Below are 28000 nucleotides of genomic sequence, written 5' to 3'. Positions count from 1 at the left end.
AAGACATCAAATTTGTAGGTACAGATTTTAATTTTCAGAAATGAATCAAGAACATTAGCGGTCCTTTTTCTGTGTTTTTACAAATACTAAAGGATCAAGTTAACTGAAAAACAAAAGATTTAAAAGTAACAGGATGCCGTATCAGCATTTAAGCTTATAATTTAAATAAGAATTTTGTGCAAACAGTGCCTGTTGATCACATGAAAAATATACAATTGTTACGTTCTTGTGTCTCTTCATGGAGTAAGAAGATAGGCTGGGAAAAATATCTGGCACCAAAAAATTGATGCTTGTGGTTTCAGTATGTTCAATTAATGTACAATATTAAAAATTAGCATAAAATTTTAAATATTCTATTGACTGTTCCTGTAAACCTTTATTCAACTCATGAAAGGTGCAGCACCTTTGTTCATCTGTTCTTATATCTATTTTTTTTCTAAATGGCATATATATTTAAATAATATTTAAAAACCTTTGGTATTAAATGTAATTATTTAATGCATTGCACTATGTTTTTAGGAAAATGGACTGCAATGCTCTAAAATATGGCCACAGGGTACAGTCTGTTTAGAGCAGTCTGGGTGCTTGAAAATAATTACTGTGGAGTTTGTGGGCAAAAATACAGCCTTTGAAGCTTGGATATCCCATTTTTAATGGTGGTTTCCATAATAAATGTAACAACTCCAGCTCCTACTGCATTTAAAACAGAAGAGCTATTAACCCATACTGAATGATCTTCAAACCAAGACTATAATTGTGTATTCATACATGAAATAGCTTCCCTTGCCCAATTTTGCAGTTTCCTTACTGTAAAATTACCTAAATATTGCTTATATCAGCACATTTTAACCTAGGATTGAGCAAAAGTAACCAGGTCTTATAAAATGTGACTTTAGAGAGCCCCTTTGTTTGCCCAATGACCATCCAAACCTTTTTTTTTAATGACGGTTCACAAACCAGACATCAATGCTTTGTTTGTTGGTAGTACCTATGGCTGTTTGTGAAAGTATTCTTTAACCTCAAGGGGGAGTTGCTGAAGTCCCTTAATCTTAGGTTTAGGAAACACCACAGGCTGCCTAAGATACTGCATGTATATGTCAAGGGCCTGAACTCTGCAGGGTTCCAGTTTGGGGCGGGGGACTTAGGGAGGAGTGGGGGCTTAAAGGGGAAAATGTGTGTTTGCGTTATCCTTCTTCAGCAATTTTAAAAAGCTTATTTTTGTGTTTTTTTTAATTGAACAAAACGTAATATACAATTCAATTTCTGAACATTATATCATTTTTAGTCCAAGTGTCCACTGAACAGATCAGTGTGATGTTACAGAAACTCATGATCTGATTTCCCATTAGAGAGGTCAAAGGTTTCAACCAGTGTCCTATTCAGGAGAAATCCAATGTTAGCAATAGGTTGCAGAGCCCGGTATGGTCTCAAACAAACACAGACACATTGAGTGTTTTTGCTGCAGAACATTCTGACTGTTTAATTGTTTGCAGCGTCTGCTTGACGGGCCCAGCTTTCTTCTTCTACTCCCGAGTCGTATTCTTCCTCAGAGGAATCTTTAGTTGGAGTCCTATAATTAAAATGGAATTACGGTCAAATGTCTGAAATAATCCACAGAGATCTGTATCAGAAAGAAGAGAGAGAAACCTGGACTTTTATTAATACTGAAATACAGCTATCCAGCCTAGAACGAAAGAGGTATTTAAGCTCATGCAAAGTGCTTTTTGTGCCCAATAGAAGGTTAGATACGCTCAACATTAAATATAAAGCATAAAAATATAATCTGTGATCTTTAAAGCCTTTTTGTTTTGTAATATATTGCTGCATTTGCTCAAGGAGGGGGGGAAGGTTTAGGAGGGAGGGAACCTGTAGTCTTCAAGATACTATTGGATTTCAACATGGTATCCTCCTCAATTAACCATGCTGACTGGGTGCTAAACCTCAGCAAGCTCTGGAGGAGCACAGGATCCCTACGATGTGAGAATAAAGATTAGTTTGTGCATTTAGAAGTGATCTCTCCTTCTTTCAGTGGCCAATTAGGTTCTTTCCAAATGCACCAGCTGCTCTTCAACTCCCATGTCATAGAGAAGGAAATACCTCAACCCAGTTACAAAAGGATAACAGCTATTTTCCACAAAAAGAAATGTACTACTGTACATTTTCTGTTGTTTTATGTTTTATACAGGAAGGATTCAATTCTATCACGCCAAATTACAATTTTTTTCTTATAGGATGTAAGCCTGTACAGGATGCCCAGCTTAATTCTGAACATTTAATGATAGTCTCCAAATACAAATACAGATTAAATGCTCAATAGTTAATTTAAACTGCCGTTAGCAACTACAGACTTAATTACAGAATAATCACTTACCTAGAAAATTGTCTGAAAAGATCTTGAGAAGAGGGTTTCGTCTAAGTTGGGAACCAACCCAATCTAACATTTGAAACTCAACATTACCTGACATATCCTGGTTCTTTTTTCCCTTCCACAACATCTTTGTCAACTTCCACACATACTATGTCAGAGTTGGGAACTTCAAACATTGGTTCCAGCAGTAACTTTTCCTAAAGTTGGAGGATGAATAGAACAGTTCAGATTTTTTTTTCTAAATCATTCAACACAATTCCTGTTTTAACAGCTACCTAACCATAGGTAGTTGTTTGGCCTACTTCTGTGTCTGAACAAAATCTCAAAAGTTTGTCAGTCAGACCTGGGAGTCTGACACAAGGTGTGTACTTGCCAAGGAGACTTAGCAAAATGCTGCACCCCAGTTTTATGATTATGAGTAAAACCATTTCCTTCTAATCCTGCCTTACAACCAAAAACAGTGCTGTTCCCACAAAGCAAAGCGAGACAGCTATTAGAGGGAGAAAGGTTTTGGAAATCAGGAAAGACGGCTCAGACCGAAAGACAAGTATATTTGACCCATGGGAGACACAAATGGAAAGGATGAATATAAGAAGGCAGCAGTTGCTCACACAGCTCCTGTTTATTGAAGTGATGCAGGCATCAATATATTTTTCATAAGCCAGATCTTGACATCATTGTGCCTACCATGATAGCCAAATATGGACTCTCTTCATATTACAGACAGACATAGATTTTTTTATCCCGCCTTTATTATTTTTATAAATAACTCAAGGTGGTGAACATACCTAATACTCCTCCCTCCTCCTATTTTCCCCACAACAACCCTGTGAGGTGAGTTGGGCTGAGAGAAAGTGACTGGCCCAAAGTCACCCAGCTGGCTTTCATGCCTAAGGCGGGACTAGAACTCACCTCCTGGTTTCTAGCCTGAACCACTAGACCAAACTGGCTCACAATTAATTTAAGTTCACAAGGAAGAATTTGAGAAACCACATGGGACTGTCTCCTATCAAGAAGGAAGTTTTCAGCTTGGTCCCTTCTCTGATACACCAATTACATTCAGAGATTTTATACACCGACATACACCCATACATACATAAAGGGGAGACAGCGCAAAACACTCTGGACTGAGCACAGCCTATTACACGGAGAATTAATGGCTGCACTCCAGGTAATTAAGCAGCCAGTGGGAAAAGCCATCCTCTTACCATTATAGATCGAAGGCCTCTAGCCCCAGTCTTGCGGTCTAGAGCCAGTCTTGCTATTGCCTTTAAAGCATCCTCCGTGACATTTAATTCACACTGTAAGACATAAGATTATAGACACTTTACCATATTGCATTTTCCAATACTTGATTTTTTTCCCCCCATGAGAATTATGGTTATGTTTAGAGAAGTGTAATGGACTTAAAGGCAAAACAGATAGATACTGTCACTAATGACACAAGCACAACTCAAAGAAGCAGACAGGCCTGGAAAAATGATGTCCATCAGGTCATGGGCAGTCAGAAGCAACAGAAGACAGCAACAGACTTGAAGATAAACCTAAATCACGTTTAGATTTGTTTTGTTTTTGCATCTTTAAAAAGGGGTTACCATCTAACATCACTTAAAATCAATTCATTGTTTTGGCATATGCAAGTCTGATCTACAGGAAATAACATGCTGTCCCAGGAAAATATCCCAAGAGGTGAAACAGAAATCGTACCTTGTCCATGCTGAATAATGCCTGGTATTGGGGAATCACTGCATTCCGGGGCTCCGTAAGAATCCGCACAAGAGTCTTCTCATCCAGGCTGTGCAGGGGAACTACTACTGGTAAGCGTCCCACAAATTCAGGGATCATGCCAAATTCAATCAGATCTCGTGCTTCCACATGTCGAAGCAAGCGGTCTTTCTCTTCCATTTCTTGCTCAGAATTGGACTCGTCACCCAGATTGGCCAGGTCGGCGGCTGCAGCGGCTCTTCTGCCCTTCCCCAGATTTGATGATGCACCAAAGCCAAGATACTGCAAGACAAAATGTTCTGCACTGAACAACAAAATCAAACGGATGTTTCATTTGGTGTATGAAGGTGCATTGCAGGGGATTATACAGAGACAAGGACACATGGTAGGAATCAGCATGTAGCTAAGGATCCATTCCAGAACTGAAGGAATATAGGAAAGCCTCTATTTTATAGAACCCATTCAGTAGACCTTGAATGCAACAGAGAGAATCTGAAGTCAGACTGCTTTGGTGAACCATAAAATCCATTGCTTTGTAAATTAGACTGGATGTTTGTAAATTTATATAATTTGGGTACAACAGATACTCAGATATAATGCACAACCCTTTCCCCTAGTTGGTTCCCCCTAGTTTTACTGTATTGTCATCCCTTTTTTTTTCATGAGGAAATTAGAGAGGCATTTCAACAAAATCAGCAAAGAAGACTAAGTTGAATATAGCTTGTCCAGGAACCTCACAGCAGGATTTGAATCCAATTTCTCCATGTGAAAGCCAACATGGTGGTTTTAGTCTGCCAGACAATGACAGTATTTCTCCAAAAAAGGATATAATTATTAATAAGTATTCTCTTCTATTGGATTAACAAATATTTAGAGTGTTGGATGTAAACTGCCATTTATCATGACATCTTGAAGACATTTCTGGCTGAGACCTTCACTGCAGTTTTGTTACCATTAGGATTCATGAAGTGACAAGCATTAGAGGCCTCTACCAATTTTGTGATTGACTCTGGATTACGTTATGATGTAGGCGTTGAATCACCACAGGAAGGATCAGGTTGTGATTGAAGGCTAAGAGTAGATTATGGAAGGAACTCAGGTGGACAATAAAAATTAAGGAAAAAGTAGAGATGGTGAAGAAGAGAGTAAATGTTGAAGAAAGAAGTGTAGTGTGCAACATGAGAGACAAGGAGGAGGATAGAGTGGTGGTGGGCAGTGTGAATGAAAAGGTTGTGAGCATCCAGGGACAATGTTATGCAGGTGAAGAAGATTCAGGTGGGTGATTTTGTGTATGAAATTGGAGGAGAAGATTGATGGAGATCAGGCAAAAGTATAAATTGGAAAAATGGGATAAGGGAAGTGGTGGAAAGCTGTGGTCTCCTGCATCACTACCACTGTTGAGAGGAAGCACTTGTTTGGAGGAGGAGAATGAATGTACAGAACCTCCAGTTTAAAAGCAAATAATCTTTAACAGTGAGGCAACCATCAAACCTCCAAAACCTATGACTGTGAAACTTATTTTAATGGACTAATTGGAACAAGACACTGTCTGGAATGTTCAATAAACTGGAAAGTACACCATCATGGAGATCTACATTATTCACATAATGAGGTTATTGTATGAACAAAGAACACAATTTGTGTCCATTTACATAATTGCACTAGTTCATGTCAGGATTTTCTTTCTCATGGGAAAGGATTCATCCCATTATTTTTACAACAATAACAAATAATATTTTGACTACAGAGATCATGTGAAAAACACCTGTTATTGCGTATTGTGTATTGTGCTATTTACTGCCACCTATTGGAGTGTGTATGCTAGCTACCCAGTGGGGGTGGCATAGAGCTATAATACAAGGAGAGGAAAATGTGCAGCCTCTCTGAGTAGTTGTTAGTTGTTTTAGTGTTAGCCACTATGTAGGTTTTATGGGCTACGTAGTTGTAACAAAGTACCAAGTAGTGTACCTCTTCTCTAAGAGTTTGTAGCTAGAGATTTTGTTAAGCTTGTGTGGCTAATACGTCTTGGATGCTACATTACATGGGAAGATGTGTTTTTCTTTATATTTTGTATGATATTTGCATTTTATGGAATTTTGCATTTTTATCAATAGACACCAGTTAGTATATATTTTCTGACTGGATTTCTTTGGGAAACAAGAAATGGACATTGCATTGTGTTTGCTTTCATGGCTAATATTTTCCTGGAGTTTTTGCTGTGCTCTGCACAAACAGGAGTGTTTGTGATTATTACTCTGCCCGACAGTTCATAATTGCACTACCCACTTGTAGTTGGGTAACACAAGCGATATAAACTGCTGCAGAATTAAGTCTGCAGCTTCAAGGTCAGGTAAATCAAAGTTTCACTGCATTATTATTTAATGCATAGGCCTTTTATATTGCTTACACACACACACACACACACACACCTTGAATAAACTATTTAAGGACAGTTTTGGTAAAAATGCACAAGAAGAACAGCACTTGTTTTTTTCCTCTTCCAACATTTTAATACATTCTATCACATTCCTAAGCTTATCTTTCTGTGTGTACTAACCCGCAAACTCATAACAATCTACTTTTTAAAGTATTTTCAGTATCTTTACAGTTAGGAACTCTTCATTTTAACATTTAGATCCATTTTCCATGGAAAACTCAAAGTGGTTAATTTAAAGAGGTGTAAAATAGCAATATAAACTATTGAGTAAACTAATCAAAATAACAATATTTCAGAGGTTCATCATCACTACATGATGAGTGATTCATAGGTGATTCATCATCACTTTCATCATCGCTACATATGCAAAACGAGAAAGGCAAAAGAATAGTTACAAAAAGCATATTGCTTGTATAATAATCAAAATAGGACATAAATAGTGACTTGTATACTTGATTATTATTCACAGTTTGGCCAGTTTACTTAATGGGAAGAAAGGGGAAAGTAAACATAAGTATGCGCAGTTTAACATTTCTAAGCAGTCTTCCAGTTGAATCTCCCAGCAGTAAGATACTTGTTCAAGACGTCAGACTACTGTATTATTGATAAAGAATAAGTACCCTTTCAAACTTGGTACATTAGTTTTTTTTGGCTATTATACAAGTGCACCGGATGCATTTGTTTTCCTCCCATTAATTTCCAAACCACAGGCATATCTTTCAAAAGTAGAGTAGCCTCTGCAAATATATAATATGATAAACAACCTGTGTCCAAAAGAAGCCATTAGAGCAATTAGAGTCATTAGTAAGCGAGCAGTCTTAGAAGAAATCAACTAAATAAAGTAAAATAGCTACCTAACTAAGTAACAACTAAATATCACTTCAAAAATACTTCATGTAAATAAATGTTAACGCCTATAACTCAGATGGATGAACGCATGGTTACAAAAAGTCAGAAGGATCTGGCAGTGCTAGACTGATGAGGATTTGAACGAGAAGGGGAGGAGGTGGGGAAAGGAAGTCTAGCCACTCCATGCATCTGATGAAGTGAGGTGCAGCTCATGAAAGCTTCTGCTTTTTAAACAAAATTTGCTAATCAGAAAAGCCACTGCCAGATCCTTCTGATTTTTTTGCTATCGTAGACTAGCATGGCTCTCCTCCTACAACGTCCACAAAGTTACAAGTCATTCCAATTTATCGTAAGCAGAACAATTACGTATACACAAAAGTGGCTACATTAAGTGCTTCCAATATAAAATTACTATCTGTTATCAAATTCAAATTGTTTGTTTGCAGCCATCAGCCACTTGTCCCTCACTTAGGCTACCTAACCTTCTAGCGTAACAGGAATTCCAAAATCTTCACCCCACCTTCTTTTTTCACGTGAGCTGAAGTGAATGACACTTTTGCCTTTTAATGGGTGATTAACCATATGCGGTCTACAATAAGGTGAGTATCTTTCACAGCAGTGACTGTGCTCTTTTCCAGAATAGGTCACACCAAGTGCAACTCTTTATACAGCTAAAATGTGCAATCTAAACGCCACACGCCCTTACCTTTTCATTCTTCCTCCTGCTGATGATTCTATCCAGACCATTAAAAGCACCAGAAGCTACGAAGAGGATGTTGGTTGTATCAACCTGCACTGTCTCACCACGTAACTTACGGGAATTCTTTTCTGGAACATTCACAATGGTACCTTCCAGTAATTTTAACAACCCCTAAGTAAAAATAGGAGAGGTGTAAGAAACATGTTCATTTTTAAAAACATGGAACGAACGCCTTGCTAGTCCAGGCAGTTCGTGACAGTGACTGATAGGGCTTATGGGAATCCCTCAAGCAGGCCATGAATGCAATGACATGACTGTGCTTCTATTTCCCGCAACAGATTTTGAGAGGCAAATCGGAGAGTTCCAACAGAAGAGAATGTACATAGCTCAGGGTTGAACTGTGGAGTCCTTGGTGCTCTCTGAGCGTGGTTATTTGCAGATGTTTCATTACCCAACTAGGTAACATCATCAGTGCGAGGCTTGCTCCCTGTTTATATACAGTAGCTTGCCCTCCCAGTTTTGGTGGGGGTGTAGTTTTCTCATATAGAGAGAGAGAGAGAGCAAACCCCACACTCACTTGCACTGATGATGTTATCTAATTGGGTAATGAAATGACTGCAAACAAACAACGAAGCTCAGAGAGTACCAAGGACTCTGCAAATCAGAGAGCAGATGTCATCAACAGCCATCATGACAAGTCATCACTAATATGCATGGAGGAGGAGGGGATTCTACAGTCTTTCCTCCGTCTTCTGATCATTTTGGCTGCCCTTTACTCCTTATCCAACTCTGCATTATTTTTAGAGACACTTCTAAAGCAAGGCAGCTGTATAACTGGGAAACGGGGTAGCAATATTATATATATCACTACTTGGAAATGAACTCCCACTGGTGATTATCAACAGAAATTAGTTTCAGATTCATGATTAGGATGACTAATCAGTAAGCCTTCCCTGGTTCACTATGAATTATATTAAAAAATCAGAAAGAATGCAGACAATTTTCTGAGCTAATTTAATTGTTGGGGCTAAGGTTTCTGCCACCTCCAGTTTCCTGGGAGACTTACTTCAAAATAGACCCTGCAGCCATTGTGGTATAAATGTGTTCATAAGGCAAAGTGGGAACCAGCCCTGGAAACCTTCTTGCCTCAAATTTTGATCCAATCCACAGTAAGAATGACAAGGCTTCTAATGCTTATCCTTCCTTTGGGCAAGGACTACATGACCAAGAAACTAATATCCAGCTGAGTCCAACAAACTTGCTGATAATTTCAGAGCAGGTCTGCAAGAACTTCTTCACCCAAGACTGTTAAGCTAACAAAAAGAGACCCTGCCACCCAGAGAGATATTTGGCAGTGGCTCAGGAATGGCATGAACCCGCTGGATGACTTCTTCCTTGTACTTTATGTTCTTATGTATAAAAAGCACATTTTAAAAAAACCAATAAAACATCAACGCAAGCTTTCCATCTTGTGGTGTTCAGCCCCTTGAAAGTGTAAGAAGGGAAAACTTTATAGGTAGCGTAGAAATTAACTTCTTCAGCCTTGCACCTCCCAGGGAAATAAAAATGGTTCTTCTCTCAATCAGCACCTGAGTTTGATAATTACTGGAATAACTTCACTGTGAAAAGCAAAGCTCTCCATGCTTACCTGCTGAACACCCTCTCCTCCCACATCCCGTAATTGGTGAATGCCTGGTACGCTGCCAATCTTATCCACTTCATCCAGGAAAACAATGCCTGCAAATTAGAGGCAGCTGAAATGAAGAGCTTTTGCATTACACAAACACAATTGGTACACAGTAAGCCCCATTTTCTTTCCTAAGATGGCCATGACAAGAGGACGAAATGTTCCCTGGGACACATGCTTGATATAAAAAAGGGCAGTCAAACACAAAGAAAAACCCACTAAAAAATCTGCTTCAATAATAGTAGTTATAAGGAGCAGCCCTTAGCTATGCTTTTAGGGAAGGGCATGGAAAATGTTTTTTACCTTGTTGAGCTTTTTCTACGTTGTAATTTGCATCCTGCAGTAGTTTTGCAATGACAGACTCAATATCTTCACCTACATAACCAGCCTGAGTCAAAGTGGTACAATCACAGATTGCAAAAGGGACATCCAGGCACTTAGCCAAAGTTTGGGCCAGCAGAGTTTTACCTATTCGTTATTAAAAAAAAAAAAATGTTAGTGAAAATCATAGAATTGGGTTTTTAAATACATTTTATTTTCCTGGAGAAAATGATTACCAGTTGGGGGGTGGGGTTGTTCTAGCTGAAAAAAAATCAGTGTATTAAAACATTCAGGTAACAGCACACATCAACTTTTTAAAAATGTACAGGGATTTATCATATAAGTGATATTCACATAGTAATAGATGTAACAGTATGCCTAGGATCACATCTAAGTTCTTGAGCTTTTAGCTATGACAACCATTCTGGATGTCAAGATGAATTCTCCCTCCCATGCTAACTAGCTATGACAAACTCATTTATCATTAACTGATAAATATGAAACGCCCCCATTACAAGGTTTATGGGCTCTTTATCCAAATCAGCTTTTAGAGGAGCAAATTTGAATTGAGTTCCTGGAACAAGATGTGTTTAGAATGAAAGCTTTAAAAGAGGGTATGATTTACAGGCACAGAAACACAGGAAGACAGAGGTGACTATTATTCAAAAGACAGACTGAATGGGAACAAAACAACATCACAGCACTAAGCTGCAGAGAACTATTCTTCAGGCAGCAGAAATAACATTTCTTTCTGTATTTTTGCCTAAAGAGGAGCACAGTGTCTGCATGGGCTGAGATAACAGTATCATTATAGTAAAGTGGACTGAAGCTTTCCAACTCTTTCTTGTGATTGGGGAGGGAGGGTGCCCAGCAGCTGAGGCATTTTAAGGGACAATACAGATGCATGAAGCTTCACAGAGCTTAAAAATAAACATTAAAAAATCAGAGAATCTGCTGCCAAATATCAACAAGGCCAGTTGAGTTGCTTTAGGGCCAAATGACCCTCTCAAGCTACAGGACAGATCCTGTTCCTTTCTGCCAGTTCATTCAAATTTTATTAGCCTTGTGTAAATGTGCTTACTTTCTAAATTTTACATAAAGTGCAATAGGACTTACACACCTGAGCCGGTTGGTCCAAGCAGCAAAATATTGCTTTTTTCGAGCTTGATGTCATCGTGGGCAGAATCTAATACTTCACCTCCTCGTTTTTCCTGAGGCATCTGTTGACTGACCTGCTGCTGCATGGATGCCCCTAAAGCATTGCCGTGGGGACTAATGCCAGCAATCTGGAGAAGTTCTGAAATACACAAGCAATCCCTGACTGAGAAACAAGTTCGCCTGACAGTCTGCACAGTCTGCGCATTTGCAATTCCAAGCATTCTTCCACCTGCCTGAAAGTTATCAGAGAGAACAGCATTAGAATACAGCCTTGCAGCACAATGGGTTGGTTAACATACCTCCTTAAGCCCTGGATTGCTTTAACCTGGACTGGTTGAATTAGAGGTAACAGTGCAGTTCACACACAACACTAAACTATTAACCATGGTTTATAGACCGCAACAGCTGCACTTGCAAACCACGCTAACTCATAGACAAACAACATTTGGTACATGTCGAGGGAAGATTTAGGTTATAACAAATGGTTTAGGGTGAGCGGCACGAGGATATTCTATCTAAATTGAATAAGGATTGTCCATTCCCACAAAAATTACTTCTACGCATTACAAAGTATATTGAAATGTTTATTCTGCACATAATTAAAACACATATCTTGTTTCTCTTCAGAACATATAAATCTTTCACAGTAAAATTAAGGGGCACATTTTTAAACGTCAAATAATTACACCAATGACCCTAAAACAGCTTAGTATCACCAACAATAATCCCTCTTTTTATTTAGGCTGATTAAGGGAAAAGAAGTTTTTTCTAGAGATATCTCATTTTTCTTTTGTCCATATGTATAAAGCCACACTTCTGTACCTATATATGGCAACCATATAAATGCAATATTACATCTTTTTTTTTTTTTAAAGGTTAATTTAGAACTTCATGCCCTTGCATTCATTCATCACAGTTCCCTGGTATGTCCTCCCACTCTGGGTTGGGCATCGTTAATGTAAAATGAGAAACAGCAACAGCAGGATAATATGTTCCATAGCCTACATGGAAATACTAACAAAATATAATTTTTACAGATTTCAGCCACTGAAGGAATCAGATGTAAATCTGAGGAACTGTTTATTTTCACTCCCCTTATTCTTTACTATGTACTTATTTATTCCAAGTACTACAGTGGGGTAAAGAGGCCGAATTCTGATCACACAGAGAACCTTCTAAAAAACACAGAGCTCTAATCATCACTGAAGTGGCTAATCTGTGTCTGAATAGTACAGTACCACTGCAGTCTGCAGGTAAAGGTTCACAATTAAATGCTTCTCTAGCCAACAAGTGTTTCTTTATAAGCAGAAACGAAGCAATTAAGTAAATATGCAATCTAGTCTCCTTGTATATATGAATTCTGGGGAAGCATTCTTCACATCAATCCCCTTTCACCCGCTAGTGAAAAGTGGCAATGTTGAGACACAAATTCACCTTCACAGTGAAAATGAAGCCCAAGTATCTGGTTGTAAAATGAACACAGGATGGAGTTCTAACGTTTCTTAAAAGCTACAATTCAAATGCTACTCATGGTTAAAATCAGAAAAAAAAGAGAAAAAAAAGATATTGCAGAGGAGGCCATGAGGAGAGACCACTTACTTGTAAATCTGTACTCATCCTCCCGTCTTCTTATTTCTAATTCTAAGAGACAGGATGAAAATAGTAATATGATGGAGAAAGAGATAGAGATATATTAAAAAGCACTACATTTTCTTCACCTCTTGCCCTCTTCTGAATACAAGTTTATGGAGCAATGGATTTCATTGACAGCAAGGAAAAGACATGCACGCGCCTACACACGTTACATATATACAAATACACTCACCAGTGAAATATTGATAGCTTTACAATACAGCTTATAATGACATTGAAGACTTGCTAATACAAGCATCTACAGTTTTGCAATGGCAACAGGAATAAGAAAAGCAAATTCTACAGTACTTTTCTGTGTAATAAATGTCTACCCGGAAGAAAACGCTGCTGAAGACTGCAGTCTGCAATGTGGCATAAGAATGGGAAAGTATTACTGTATCATGCTGTATCAGATGGCGGCACACCAAAGACTTTATTGAGTCTAAAGAACTTAGCATTCTATTTCTATACTGTAACAAATCCCTAATACATATTTTTTAATATTAGCATCATTACCACAGGAAATCAAATGCTTTGATTTATTCACCCTGACCCTTTAGTAATAAAGCCATCTACTTCCATGCTGCAACAACTCCATGCATTTTTAAAATTATAATACTGTTTTTTGTCCTTCCTTGTGGCTGGAAAGAACACTTGTATTAGCCTTTTTTTTTTTTTTAATTTGCTAATAATAGTACATGTGCCACACTGAAAATAGCTGTGTTGGTTTTGGCTGTACAAACTTTTTGTTACTGCATGTAGCAGAATTAAAGACATCTGAACTGCTTGTCAAGTAAGAAAATAGTATCGTATCCAGCATTCTGTACCCACAAATTTCTTATGTGAATTTATTCCCAAACACCTGAAAGAATTCCAGCTGTTAGTTCATATATGTTGAAAATACAGAGGATTTATATGGAAGTGGTATACATATTTAAATCAGCTTTTAAAAGATTTTACAATCATGGGAAAGAAAAATTGCCACAGAGGAAGACAGCAAAAGACTGAACTGCTCTCATTCCATCCAGCCATTTGAAGAAATATTCCTTTACCTCAAGAATTTGTATTTTGATTTCTTAAAAATGTCTCCCCTCATTTTCTTTTCTGTTGCATCTTTTAGATTATAACCTTTTGGCAGGGACTGCCTTATTTTTCTGATATATGTTTTTCTGCTCACAAGTTATTGAGGAAGTCTTAGGACTGAACAGGGGGACAACAGTTTTAACAAACAAGCATTATTAAGGGCTAACTGGCAAAAATTTCGAAAAAAGAAAATAATGAGCACCAATTATATGTTCCTTGAGCAAGCAGGCTATTAACACCACCTTTCGCAAGGCCTTGAAGACCTGGTTATGCGCCCAGGCCTGGGGTCCCGAGTGCGTGAAGGGCCCCGTTTCCTGGTTATGCTGACACCTACAGGTTATAATATTTCTTGGCTGCTCTATGTATTTAATTTTACTTTTTGTACTGGGTTTTTAATCGATTTAATTGGTTTTATGATTGTTCGCCACCCAGAGTCACTTGTTTGAGAGGGGTGGCTATACAAATTGAATCAATCAATCAATCTCTACTTTTTAGCAGCCATTTGCACAAGGACAACTGTAGGAATGACTGTGCCAGTCTGTGCCCGGAGGCAACACAAAATGCTATACCAACCTCTTGGAGTTAGAGAAGCTTGCTTTTCAACTTCAGCTTGTTGCCTCAGATTGGCAGGGATGTTGTTGTAGATTCTCTTATAGTGATTGTATACAGCAACCGAAAGCACCTTCTTCGCAAAACACTGACCAACAACGTACTTGTCGAGGTAGTTATAAATCTGGCAGAAAAAGTCAACAGATCCTCAGCATCAGACGGTGCTTTATTAGTACAGATAAGCAATAAAAGCTCAGGATCAAAGGGGGATGGGAGACCTTATTGCTAAGCCCTCACGACTGCATTTACTGCTCAGCTTCTGTTAAGACTGAAGAGTCTCCTCTCTCCACAACTGCTTTTACACTGTAAGCTTGGGATGGACGTGAAGTCACACAATTAATCTAGGGCAGTGTTGTCCAAACTTGGCCACTTTAAGATGAGTGGACTTCAATTCCCAGAATTCCCCAGCCAGCATGGCTGGCTGGGGAATTCTGGGAGTTGAAGTCCACTCATCTTAAAGTGGCCAAGTTTGGACAACACTGATCTAGGGGATAGTACGATTTCGCATGAGATGGTAGATTAAGGGCCCAACTAATGATGAGGTATAGCCGCAGACTTTGCTTATTTAGCTGTTCCATTAAAATTTTAAAAAGCCTACAGTATGAAAGAGGTGAAGTCCCCTCAACTAAGGTCAGCTGACTGTACCTTCTTGGGCGGAGGTGGTGGCTTCTGTTGGAAGGCCAATTTTACAGCTTCAGCTGCTGTCTCTGGCTCTTTAAGGATGCTCTTCTTAGAATCGGCTTCTGACAACACAACGAAGAAGTGGTGGCATTTTTCACATTTCACAAAGCGGGTGGAAGCTGCAAAAAGGATATCATCAGAACCTGCTTGGCAACAACTGGTTTATCAGCCAGGCATGTTAAACAGCCAGTTTGAAAGATAGTGCTTGTAGAGCAAATTAACAAGTCCTTTTACAATGGGGGAGGGAGGCCTTGGCCCACAGGTGGCCCCTCAATACATTGACTTTTGGTAGTATGAGCCCCCCTTTTTAAAACTAAAATAAGGGTCAAAATAAGAGGCACTACCTCCCTTAAATGCCCCTCTCAAGAAGACTGAAATTTTTGGTGTCATCCTATCTGGCCATATCGTTTGCAGTCTTCAAAAGTCAAAAGTATCTTTAAAAAATGAAAGAACAGCATCAGCTACATAAAATGTATTAGTCTACTAACTCAGTAATTATAGATATTAAAATGTTTCATCAAGTTACAGTATCTCCCTTTTCTCCATACAAATCTCAATTAATTTGATAAATAACACAAGATCGGTGTTAGGTTTTACTCTTATCTGTGCAATAAGAGTTTTCTGAAAGAAACCATAGGTAGAAAGTGTTTAAATAAATATACCACTCTGATTAACTATTCTAAATCTATTATCTTATTTGCATATGTTGTATTCTCAATGCAGGAAGCAAATATTCCCTCACTTGTATTGCTATAGTAGTAAATATTCCCATAGTTCTAGACCCAGATCTAAAATGGGGGATATGGGCTGATCGAATCTGGTTTCCAGGGCCTTAATACATTGGACTATCTTTTGGGCAAATGAAACAATTTGATCCAAGAATCTAATGATTTAGAAAGCAGATAGCCATTGCTTTCTCTTTTCCAAGAAGAAATCGCATACTGGCCTTTTTATGTGCCTCCACATCAGAATATATGCTGAATGCACTTTCTGGGGCAAAAGACATTCCCACAGGACACAAATCTTACTGTGAACCCAACAACTGGCCTTTTCTCAACATTCTCAATGTCTTACATCATTTTTATGGAACAATGATTACCCCTTCAAAAATTACTTCTGGGGTTTTTTTTTAAATTAAATTAAATTTTAAAAATTAAATTAAGTGTATTTAAAGGCTGTCCAACTCTGTAAAACTCTGTGTGACATACAGGGTTAAATAAACAGTAAAACAATAAATACAAACCATGTACACCAGAAAAAAAACAATCCCTTGAACAAATGAAATCTTATAAGGGCTCAACACCCAACCTAACCAAAGACCAGGGGGAACAGCTAGGTTTTCAGAGAGTTTTTGAGCATCATCAAATGAGAGCCATATGAATCACTGCACGGATGCTGTTCTAGAGGGCAGCTGCTGAGACAGAGAAGATGCACTTCCTTACTCCCATCAGACAACACAGTTTAATCAAAGGGACGTGAAGCACACCCGCTCTGCCCAATTATTCAGGAAGGACCAGAACTATCAGAGATAGGCAGTCCCTCAGATAACCTATGAAGGGCTTGATAGGTGGTAACCAGCACCCTGAACTGCACCAGAAACAACTGGCAACCAGTGCAGCTTGCAGAGCAATGGTGCCCATTACCACCTGTTTTGCTCCATTGTGGACCAGATGCAGCTTCTGAGTGGTTTTCAAGGACAGCCCCAAGTAGGACGCATTGCAGTAGTCCACAGGTGAGATGATCTCAGCCCTATGGGATAGATAGATCAGGGAATCGATCGCACAGGATGATTAGAACTATGCGTACTTTATTGAGATAGGCTACAGTAACAGAATCTTGTAAATATGCCTGTATTCCCTCCCTTTCATGCCCCATGGAGTCAAGAGGGAGCCAGTCTTAGTCCCTTTCTCATTCCTGGACACTCCCTGCCCCCATGCTTAATGCATTCGTCTTCTGCACCTGCTATAATCCTAATTACTGCTAGATGCCTTCTCCCAGGTCATCTCCCTGGCTCCCTGCAGGTGATTAGAGCACAAGGGACTATCTGAAGGGCCTCCTGACCTGGGAACAAGCCCACTGGCACACAAGATGAATCTGGGCAAAGACCTTCCTGGTCATAGCTGTCACTTGCTCTTTGATCAGGAGCAGTAAGTCCAAGGGCTCCCCCCCCACTTCCAGATTACACACCACTCCTGAATGGGGAAGCGCTACTCATCAAGAACTAAAGATAGAAGGATTTCAGAGTTAGGGAACCATTTGGTCTTGCTAGGATTGAGCCTGCATCTGTTCCCCCCCATCCAGACACTTACAGCCTCCAGACACTGGGAAGAGGCATCAAGAGCATTGCTTGGGCAGCTTGAAATTGAAATGTATAACTGGGCATCATCGGCATACTGTACTGATGACTTCTGGGGGAGGTATGGTGAACTGAAGATGGCCGATGACTGCAGCAAAGACCGGTGAGCAGACCGGTTCCGTGGAATCTCTCCGGATAACAAAAGGATAGGAGATCACCCACATGTGCTCCGGACAGCTGCTCCTCTTGATGAGACTGCAGGACAGTGGTTTTCCAGAGGTTTGAGTGCCAGGAGACAACAGGATTAGCCATCTTGTTTGCAACCACAGTGGAGGCTTTTAAAGGACAATAAGTTTGCAAACCTCACTTTCGGAAATTGCTCGTTAATTAATTTTAAGCTATTAGAGACCTTCAGAATGACAAGTTTGAAAATGCCGGGTGAGTCTGCCTTTAATCCTGAACAAAAGAAATTTTAAGCATAAGCTTAAGTATTTGAAGAATCTGAAATAAACAGCAAAAGGCTAAATAAAATTTTGATCTTAGAAAGTTATAAATGGACTAAGGGTCCAGATAAAATTGAAATATTGAAACTTTTACAGTAAGATTTTGAAATTAATTATAAAGAACAAACAGCTTCTCATGGGAAGTAGATTCTGTTTTGGTTTTTATAAGACATAACAAAGATAGGCGATTTCAAAAACTAGAGGGGACTAAAGTTTTTACATAGAGGAAAGATTTACAAGCCTGTAAAATGTTGCAAAATGTTGTAACAATAAAAATACTGAAGGAGACTTTTGAAGAATGGAATCAGAAAATAATAGCTACAATATCAACAATGTCAGCCATGATGCCTGCTTCTATGGATAAACTATGTCCAAAAGATGTTATTGAAGAAATGACAAATGTAGAACAAATTTTATCTGACAAGATAGAGATGGTATCGAAAGTGGATTTACAACTGACAAGCCAAGAGAATGACTTAGAAAAGGATGTTTCGCTGGATCTACAAAAGAAACTGGCCGAGATTTAAAATTTAAAAGGGAAATACAAATGAAAAAGAGAGAGCGACCTGGATAATTTTTTTCCTATTGGATTTATGAAAGATGCTTGTTAAAGTCTTGAAGAACTCTGTGCGATGGAACAAAGAAGAAATGAAGAGAAATCAAACCCTACAACATTTGAATGAACTAAAGATTGATAAGATCTGTTAGAAGTAAAAGGAAGGAATATAAGGTTGGTTTATTTGATCAAGGTTAAAACAAGATATGTTGTTACTTCTGGCAACCCTTTGTAGACTTTCTGCTGACACCAGACTGAAGAGAGGATGTTTTATGGATTTGTTTATAGGTAAGAGATGGGATATGGGATGAACAGATACATGTTTATAACCTTAGAGAGGGTGAAGGGTCACTGAATTTGTTTCTACCTGTTGTGATGAAGGTTGGAAGTCACTTCTTTATATATTTCCTTTCTCTTTATTATATTCTTACTTTTCTCTTTCTTTTTTTCTTGCACTTTTTACTCCTTTCTATTCACTTTTCTTTAAGTTTAGTTTGCATTAAATTTTACTATAATCAAAATTCTTAATAAAAATTATATATATCTCATACCGTACTGATGATTCCAGACCCTGAACTGATAGATGACCTCACCCAGTGGCCTGATGCAGATGTTAAACAGAAAAGGCAAGAGTGTTGAGACCCGAGGCACCTCACAAACAAGGGGCCGTGGGCTTGACCTCTCTCCCAGTCTACCGGATAACAGTCAAGTGACCTTTCATTTCACAAATCTTTTGGATATCCTCTGATATCCAAACTCTACAACTAGATCAGTTCGGTCTTGCTAAAATTCATGCCAAAAATGGATTGCCAGAGATAAAGCAGTAAACTTGGGGGGAATCAAAACAAACGCAGAACATATAAGTATTGGCTATCTAGAAAGGGAAAACTTTCTGACAGTAAGTTCTGTACAACAGGGGAACACTCCACCTACAGAAGTTGTGGGTCCTCCATTTCTGGAGGTTTTCAAAAAGAGGCTATACAGCCATCTCTTAAGGATGGTTTAATTGGCTTTCTTGCAGACTGCAGAGGATTGTACTAGATGATCCATCATCTCTTTATCACCTATATGATTTTAAAACTACACAGTTTTAAAACAATAAAACTGATAAGATACAGTAAAATTCTGGAAGAGCAAACAGCAGCAATTATTGCTGCATAGAATCACAACAAAACAGCAACGAAGTAAGTCTCTCACTTCTGCCCTCATGGAGTCAATTTCACAAACTTCTAATAATACACAAAGACTACTTTCCAGCTACACAAGTCCCAATTCCAGCTTGTCCTGGAATGCCCCAGGCCCATGTAACACTGCATGACTTTCTGCACATAAGAGATTGGTCACATGAAAACTAATGTTTTGGACCTTTGTACCTTTAAAAGGATTTTTGAAAACTATCACCCAGCAAATTTGTTTTTCATATACTTGAAAACTATACACTTTGTGATTGCAGCATATTTAGGCCTACTGTGTAACATGCATTCTTAGACAAAGGGATGACATCACATATATTTGCACAGATTTAAAAACTGGTGCACAGGACTTTTCAGTATCAACGGTCATTGTTCTGCATGGTGGTTGGGATGGTAAGCAAGTACTCCCTTTGATCCAACCTTGCCCATTATTTAAGTATTATTAAAGTATTATTTCCAAATACTTTAAACAATTCCCAAAAAGTTTGGAACCTTTAGTTGGTCCAAAATAAGGCAACTAGACTTTTTTCTGGTGCTTATAGATCAGAACACTGAACTCTTGATCTCACAGAATTTCCAATGGCTTCCTAGATGCTTCTAAGTTCACTTTAAGACCTGAACCTAACTTTTACAGCTCTAAATAGTTTGGGGCCGACTCCGCTTATTTCCATACAGGCCCACCTGGGATTTCAAGGACTTTGCTCTCCAGCTCATCTGGAGGTTGAACCGAAAAGTGGGGGCGGGGGGAGAGTTTATTCAGTAGCATTGCAGCTTTGGCATCAGATTCTTTAACAATTTTAGCAGGACCTCTACTTGTGCCTCTTCTACTGGAAACTGAACAAACAAAAATTTTAATAGGATCTATAATACATTTGGAAGATTATAACTGTTTTAAACATTAATGGAATCCTAGTATTACTTCTGGAATTCTTTACTTGCCTTTATGCTAGCTGTGTTATTAGTATCTTACATAGTTACTGATTATATTATATGGGACAATATATGATTAAATAATTAATTTTGCATACCAGATACTTCCTATAAAAGAGTGGGATATAAATAAACTATTCGGAGGTAATTTTGACAACCCCATGGAGCCAAACATAACACAGAACATCAAATCTATTTTACTTCCCAACTGCTTTCAATTTTATTATTCATTCAAGAACCATGGGTGTTGGTATATGGGATTTATTTTCCAGCCTAACCAACTAAAGTGGAAAAAAATGCTCCTTCAATAGCCATTATCCACACGGAGTTTTCAGATCTAATCCAAGAGGGAATGGCAAAAACAAAGTCTCTGGTCACAGATCTCTGCTGGAAACTTTATATTACACCGAAATGCTGCACAAAGCCCTCTAACCCCAGCCCCTGCCTTTCAGTGGTAGCAACCAACCACCGGTACAGAGTTTTGGTTACTGCAGATCTGGACCAAGGAGATCTCATTCAGCTACAAAGCTCTTGTCTAAAAATGTCCTTTCTATTTGCTTCTCGACAGGAAGCCATGATAGCCTTCTACCCAAGCCATTTAGGTAGCTATGATTAGCACATTTTCTTTTCTTTTTTTTACTGCTTGGATTAATACTGATATTTATGACATGCTTTTAACAAAATCTAGTATGCTTTATTTTTAATATGCCTTATTAGTCTTTTAGAGGACTTTAGCGAAAGCCCTGCCCTGTTCACATACTAATCTACTTTAGAAAGCTGCTGTGAGATAAACTTTCATTTGTCACCCTGAACTCTTGTGAAGGTAAGAATATAAATATAAAAAAAATTAAAGCGTATTTCACTGAAATGCAGCTTAAAGTCCCCACTTAAAAAATTCTCATAGATAATTCTCACAGATAATCTCTTTCTAAAACCCAAACTTATCTATTTCCAATAATCTTAACTACCAGGAGGAAGTAAATTTATATTTATGATGCCACTTGAGTTACTGGAAAACAACATAAATATTGTTTTCTGATCATGTTGAAAGAATGGGTAGTGAGTAAGCATTTGCAGTGATATGGCACAATTTTGGGGCATGCAATACATGCCCCGCCCCTTGGGTGGAGGGAAACTACCCATGTATCAATGCAAAGACACCAGCAATTGGGGCTAATTAACACAACTCCACCAACATGCAATGTCTCATACACAAAGATGATAGGCAGCATATAGAACAAGATCGCTCTGAAGTTGCCAAGCAAGAAAAAAGGATTTAAAAGATCAAGATTCAAGCACATGATAAAAACTATCCAACATCAGGGCTTCCAGTGTGAATTGCACTGACAATTCTAAGAGGTGATCAGATAGCTGGTGATACAGCTGAGAAAAAAACTTTACTGTTTACCCACCATTAAGCCCTTTGATTAGAACCTGGCTGATTCAGCAAATAAAATAGAAGGACCAAAGCAGCACAAGGACATGGTTTGCGTGTAAATGGTAACGTGAAGCTGTGTTGTTTGTGGTTGTTATTCCAAACCCTGGATGTTAAGTTCCAGGATACTTACTTCCAAAGCATTCAAGAATCAATATATAAACTCACAAAGTGATTTGCATTCAGGAAGAATTGATTTAAGAGCAGATAATTTAAGAGCAATTAAGAGTCACTTCTTTGCAACATGGGCGGCTATATAAATACGATAAATAAAAAAGAGCAAATAATGTAATTTTTACAGAAATGGACAACGTCAGAATATACGCCTTCTGAAACTTACAGACAAAAGTCTCCACGTGTGTGCATAAATCACCGCACTTTGGGCATCGCAGCTGGTTTCCACCTTTGCCAGAGCTTCCAGAGCTCGACTTTTTATTGCTGCCTTCCCCAACAGTTTTCTAATGAAGAAAAATAAAACAAAAATCAGGATCCCGAGAGTCAGATAACAGATTTATAATGAGCTTTCCCTTTTTGCTACTCTTTGCTATGTCCCCCTCCTCTCCCCACAAAGAGTTGGGATCTCCACTTGTAACTTTGCCCTCCCGTTCTCACCCAAACTGTGTGTTGTTTAAAATCCAAACATGGCAGCCAAATGTTCAGTGAAGCAGATACTCCCACATGTCAGTGAAACTGGCATACTCAGTGAAAGTTTAATTGTGACCATTCACTTGAAGATGTTTCTAATTAAAATGGACAAAGGAAAAAAATCCTAACCCTGCAAGAAATTCAACAATTCATATTCTGTAAACATGAAACGTGACTTCAAATGTCAGGATTATTTTTTTTAACAATAAACCCTTAGGGGATTTCCTGCAGCAACCTTGTCCTATTGTTAAAGCTACTCATTTGCTTCCTCCTCAAGTCAGTCCCGAAGCTGTCAAAAGGAGCGCACAGGACAAGAGGAGAACACTTCTCCATTTTCTTTTTCAGTATACAGCAACCAACAGCAAAGGGAAACAGGGTCAGGAAACTCCCATTATTGGCAGAAAGCTCGCATTAAGGGTGCCAGCTGTAACAGATGCCTGATGTTATTGCTTCCTCTGCAAGCCAGCCATATTTATAAACCAAAGGTAATCACTATGAAGAACATATCAAGCATTTTAATAGAAAAGTACCCGTGTTGAATTTTTAAAAGGCATCCATTTCTAAACATGAACACCTGCTGCTCAACTTAAACATTACATCCAATATGCAAAGATAATTTTTTTTTTTGCTGTACACTGCCCAGAGTCACTTCTTGTGAGATGGGCACCATATAAATTTGATAAATAAATGAATAAAATAAATGAGACTGCAAATCATGACTTGTACTTCTAAAAACACAGACAGCAAGTTGGGTTTAAAGTAATTTGTCTGTGTTTAGTTTTTCATTTACTTAGCTTGATAAGATCAAAAGTACTCTGCCACAGCATGCATAAACAGATTGCTTCAATTCGGACAACTGCATTCCGAGTCACAGTTAAGTTTACCAGTGACTTAATTTATGGCCTCTGACCTGGTTCCTGTCTCTCCACATCAATGAAAGCTACTCAATTAGATGGGAGATGACATGAGTTCAATATGTCACTCAAAACATGTTCATTTCTTAACTTTAGTATGTTTTTTAAAGTGTCATGGTTGCAAAACTATTTTTAAAGCAATAAAAAAAAAATCCTCAGTAATGGACATGGGGGGTGGAGGTATACCTTACTGCCATCTCCTGAACCATCTTTACTTGCACCATCTTTAGAAGCAAAGTATGCTGGTGTTTCCGAAAAAGTTCTAAAAGGAATAGTTCTTAGAGACTGAGTTTCACAAATCCCAATTATTCCTAAAACAGGGAAGCAGGAGCGGCCGCATGCAATTCCTGAAAAATAAAAAGACTTTTGATTATTTCGTGTACCTCTTCAGTAACTTACCCCACTCCAAGACTACTTGTTGAACCTTGAACCAATGAAGTCACTGAATCTCATTCCATTAAAATGTACAATCAAATCCCATAAGCGACTCTTCCCCTTCTACAGAATCCATGCAGCAAATACTTGCTCATTGACTTTCTTCTCTAATATGAAATACTCTTTTTAGGACTAGAGTGTAACTATGCTTAAAATCCAGACCAGTTTACACAGCACACTATGGGGGTACTTCCACAAGCCCCAAGCATTATTTCCCTGTAACATGTATCTTGTAATAGAATATTTTATTCTTCTTTTATTTTGGAAAATTTGAAGATTAAAAACATTCCCAGAGCGATTTATCATAACAAGAAGAGCAACATAAATACTTTAAAAAATAATAATAAAAAGAACAAAATGCAAGGGAGTGCAACCTTGATCTTACTAAATGGATAACAGTGAAACATCAAGGATATTGAAAACTTTTTGCCTAGCAGAATTTTGACAGTATTGCGAAATTTATTTACCTCAGTCACAGCCTGGTAACTGGAATTGTACAACATTAGCATTCAGATTATTTGAGTTCCAGAACAACCCAGAATCACACAATGGCTGTCTTCACAGAATAATAAGGTAAATTTCTGTTTTCCTCATGAATGTTTACATTTTTTTTACCCTTTCCAACAAACTCAGATCAGGAGTCTGGCTTGTTCCCCTTTGCATAAATTAATTTCAGAAACCTGTCTGTGTAAAGGTGGCTATTAATTCAGATCATGGATAGTGCCAAACTACAGAATGTCATTATGCAACATTCTTCCTTTGCAAATTCAGACTCAGTTTGCTACCTTGGCTCACCACAAATCAAGCCTTGCAGTGACATCTGTACAAGGATAGATCATGCCTACTCTTCAACCTTAACAACCAATAGTTCTGAATTTTGGAGTACTAGTACATATCCAATTGTACTGTGAATATAAAGGCAAAGTACTATAGCTGAACTGGTCCAATGTCTGCAAGTCACAAAAAGATATTGCTTAAAGAGAAGTGAAAAACTTCTATTTTTCAAACATGTTCACCTTCCACATTTTTTAAAAATTAAGCTTCCATTTAGCAAAAGAAAGCAACTTGGTTACACAGAGTGCTAGGTTTGTAACTTCTTATACACACTTTTACCATTCTTATAGTAACGAGTAATACCTGAAATGTATTTTAATATTTCAACTGTATAATTATATCTAATAATACTATACTGGTGCATAATTATAATATCAGATAATGATATGTTCAAATTAAAACAAGATTAATTCTTACCCACTGGAATATGGCAGTAAAAAACATGTAGGGAACCTGAGAACAATGTTTATAAGTACATAAAGATAGAATAAAAGATTGAGGGATGGTGATAGAAAGCAATGTTTACTTTCAGCTTTGGTACAGCAGAAATCAGGAGTGTTAACTAATCAGGGCAATAATTCAAGACAGAATATTTTGGGAAAGAGTATTTCATGTTGTAGTAAGTTGCTTCCCTAAAACAGAGCGATCACCAATGATGGATGTTAGAATGTTTATAGTGTAGGTGTGTTTTGGTAGGACCTAATCAAAAGCTCATAAAAACAAATATTCATGTTATTTGCACACATATACATATTGATTAGTTCACACATTTTGCTAGGCCATGTTTTTTCTAACTGAATAAGCCACTGGCTGACTAAATACATCAAGCTTAGACAATATCAAACCAAATCAAATTATGGATTTCTGTGAAATGTGGACCAAGCCATTTTTTTCCACATAGAAATTATGAAGAGGTGCCAAAGAGAAGGCAAGGCTTAAGGAAGAGTCAGATCAACCTTGTTTAGCTGGCAGGATGACAACTTTTGGGGAAAAAAAGTTTCTGTGCCTTGCTATAATGAAAATCCTACATTCCCAACTTTTCCTCCATATTTTCATGATGCATAGGCTGAATACCTGCATAAGGTTACAGTATTATCCAAGACTGAAAGTAGGAATATACACAACACTTTACAGATTGGGTAACTAAACCATACACAAGCAGAATTTTTATTTTATTTATTTATATATATATTTAATCTTTGGAGATATTCCAGGCCAAGCAAAATATGTTCATTTCAACCAGATCACAGCAATGTTCAAGCAATGCCTGACAAGCAATGACCCAACACTAAATCCTAGAAAAATCTTTCATCAGCACAACAGAGCAAAGAGCTTACACAACAGCTCATGAGGAATCAAAGCTCAGGATACAGACTGGACATTTCTTTGCACTGAGCATGAACCCTGATCAACCTGAAGCAATATTACAAAGTTCCCCTCTCCTCTACACATGGTATTCTGGCAAGACTATTTAAGACAAGCTGTATTAAGGGGAAGTTGGTATATACTTATTCAGGATTAAGTCCAACGGAAACATCAATGGGACTTACTTCTGGGTAGATATGCATAGAACTGTCCTGTCAGAATAAAGTTGAGAGGAGAAAATACATAAATAAACAAGTAGAATGATATTTATGGCATCTTTAAAAAAAAACTCTATGAGGATATCAACCAACTAAAACTTTGCTTGGCTGACAAGTACCTTCCTTTTAATTTTGTTTACCCATTATTCCAAATCTGAAAGTAACTGCCAGTCAGGTAATATGTAAGCTTCATGCGTTTAAAGCCACTAAAGAGCCTTATCATAGATTTAACAGCCTTCTAGGGTCCAGTTATCAGTTTTACGATAACGAAAAAAAGCCAACAGCTGCACATAAGCAAGGAAGATCTCAACAAATGAAGCCCAGACCTAGCAAAACAGGATAGTGCCAACAAAAAGTCCAGAGAGAAAGGGCCTCTCAGAAACCATACTGTGCAGACTTAGGCACGTCTATGGAATTGCAAGTCCGCTGGGGTTAAAGGGGGCTGCCACCCAGGACAATTCAAACTTAAACCTATTTACCACAGGGGAAGTCTGCGGGCCTTGCTACTGGGGGGAACGCTCAGGCTTCGGCATCCATGAACTCAGTCCGCCCCCACCCCGAACACGTCACCGTAGCAGACGGACCACCGTTTTAGCTTATTGTTGTTATTTTTAAGTATTAGCCGCACAGCGTCAAGCCCTCGAGATGGGCGGGCACAGAAATGTAATAAACAAACCAATAACCATCCCAATTTTATTGGCGGTCCAAGGCCGAACCGCGCCAGTGAGCAAATAAACGCGGCGAGTGTGGGAGGCAGGCAAGAAGAGGGGGACCTTGCTGGGGTCGCACCGACCCCGTCCTTTGTGCGGGCTGCAGCAGGAACGTGCGTGCCCGGAGGAGTACGTACGTGCACGCGCCAGGCACACCTGAGGGGCCTCCCCCCCTCAGGTGTGCAAACAGGTGCTTCTAATCCAAAGCAACGGGCCTCCCTGGGGGCTGAAACCCACCCCGAGGCGATCCGGCTCGGGAGCCGCTCCTGCCACCCCAAGGCCAGGGCTCAGATCAGGGCCGCCTTCCCCACCTGGGCCTCCGGATGTGCCGCTGCGCGGGATGGGTGTTGTAGTCCCAACCTCTGGGAGGCAGCAAGCGCGCCGGGGGGGAGGGGGGTTCGGCCCGGACGAGGCTGCCTGCTGAGGGAGCCCCGCGACGGAGGGGAGGGTCCGCCAGGCGGTTACCTCTGCACGCCGACGGCAGCGACGAGCTGAGGAGCCGCGCGGCTGCGGCGCAGGGGCCGCAAGCGGCCATGTCCGCGCTGCGCTCCCTGCGGCCGGGAGAGAGCCCCGCGTCGAAGAAGCGCCCTCCGCCGCTCGGCCTACTCGCCGACCCAGCCGCCTCGCCAGCGCTCGACGGCCTGTGTGGCGTCACGGGCCTCGTCCCCGCAGACGCCGGAAGAGGGCGGCGAACTACGCCTCCCGGCAGGCATCGC

The 28000-nt window shown here is 39.1% G+C and overlaps 1 protein-coding gene across 4 annotated transcripts; it reads right to left on the bottom strand.

Moving 5' to 3' along the window:
* Positions 1-8: 8 nt before the first annotated feature.
* On the bottom strand, positions 9-28000 carry CLPX (caseinolytic mitochondrial matrix peptidase chaperone subunit X). 4 transcript variants are annotated; one of them, XM_088139169.1, is made up of 15 exons: positions 27750-28000; positions 26542-26568; positions 23909-24069; positions 22504-22621; positions 15215-15369; positions 14534-14693; positions 12845-12886; positions 11208-11384; positions 10070-10234; positions 9728-9816; positions 8086-8250; positions 4076-4375; positions 3577-3669; positions 2459-2565; positions 9-1570 (listed from the first exon to the last, which is right to left on the bottom strand). In XM_088139169.1, the coding sequence occupies exons 1-15, from the start codon at positions 27817-27819 to the stop codon at positions 1480-1482; spliced, it is 1920 nt and encodes a 639-aa protein (XP_087995295.1). In that variant the 5' UTR covers positions 27820-28000; the 3' UTR covers positions 9-1479. The 4 variants fall into 4 exon arrangements, with proteins under 4 accessions (XP_087995295.1, XP_087995297.1, XP_087995296.1 ...); XM_088139171.1 differs by lacking the exon at positions 12845-12886 and having other exon boundaries at positions 27750-27999; XM_088139170.1 differs by lacking the exon at positions 26542-26568 and having other exon boundaries at positions 27750-27998.

This window comes from Python bivittatus, unplaced genomic scaffold (genome assembly GCF_059951505.1).
Source record: "Python bivittatus isolate LINGU-HERP-01145 unplaced genomic scaffold, Pbiv_v1 ctg000210_np1212, whole genome shotgun sequence".
NCBI classification, from domain to species: Eukaryota; Metazoa; Chordata; class Lepidosauria; order Squamata; family Pythonidae; genus Python; species Python bivittatus.
The sequence above is the reverse complement of the archived record's forward strand: the minus strand, read 5'-3'. Positions and strand labels throughout refer to the sequence as shown.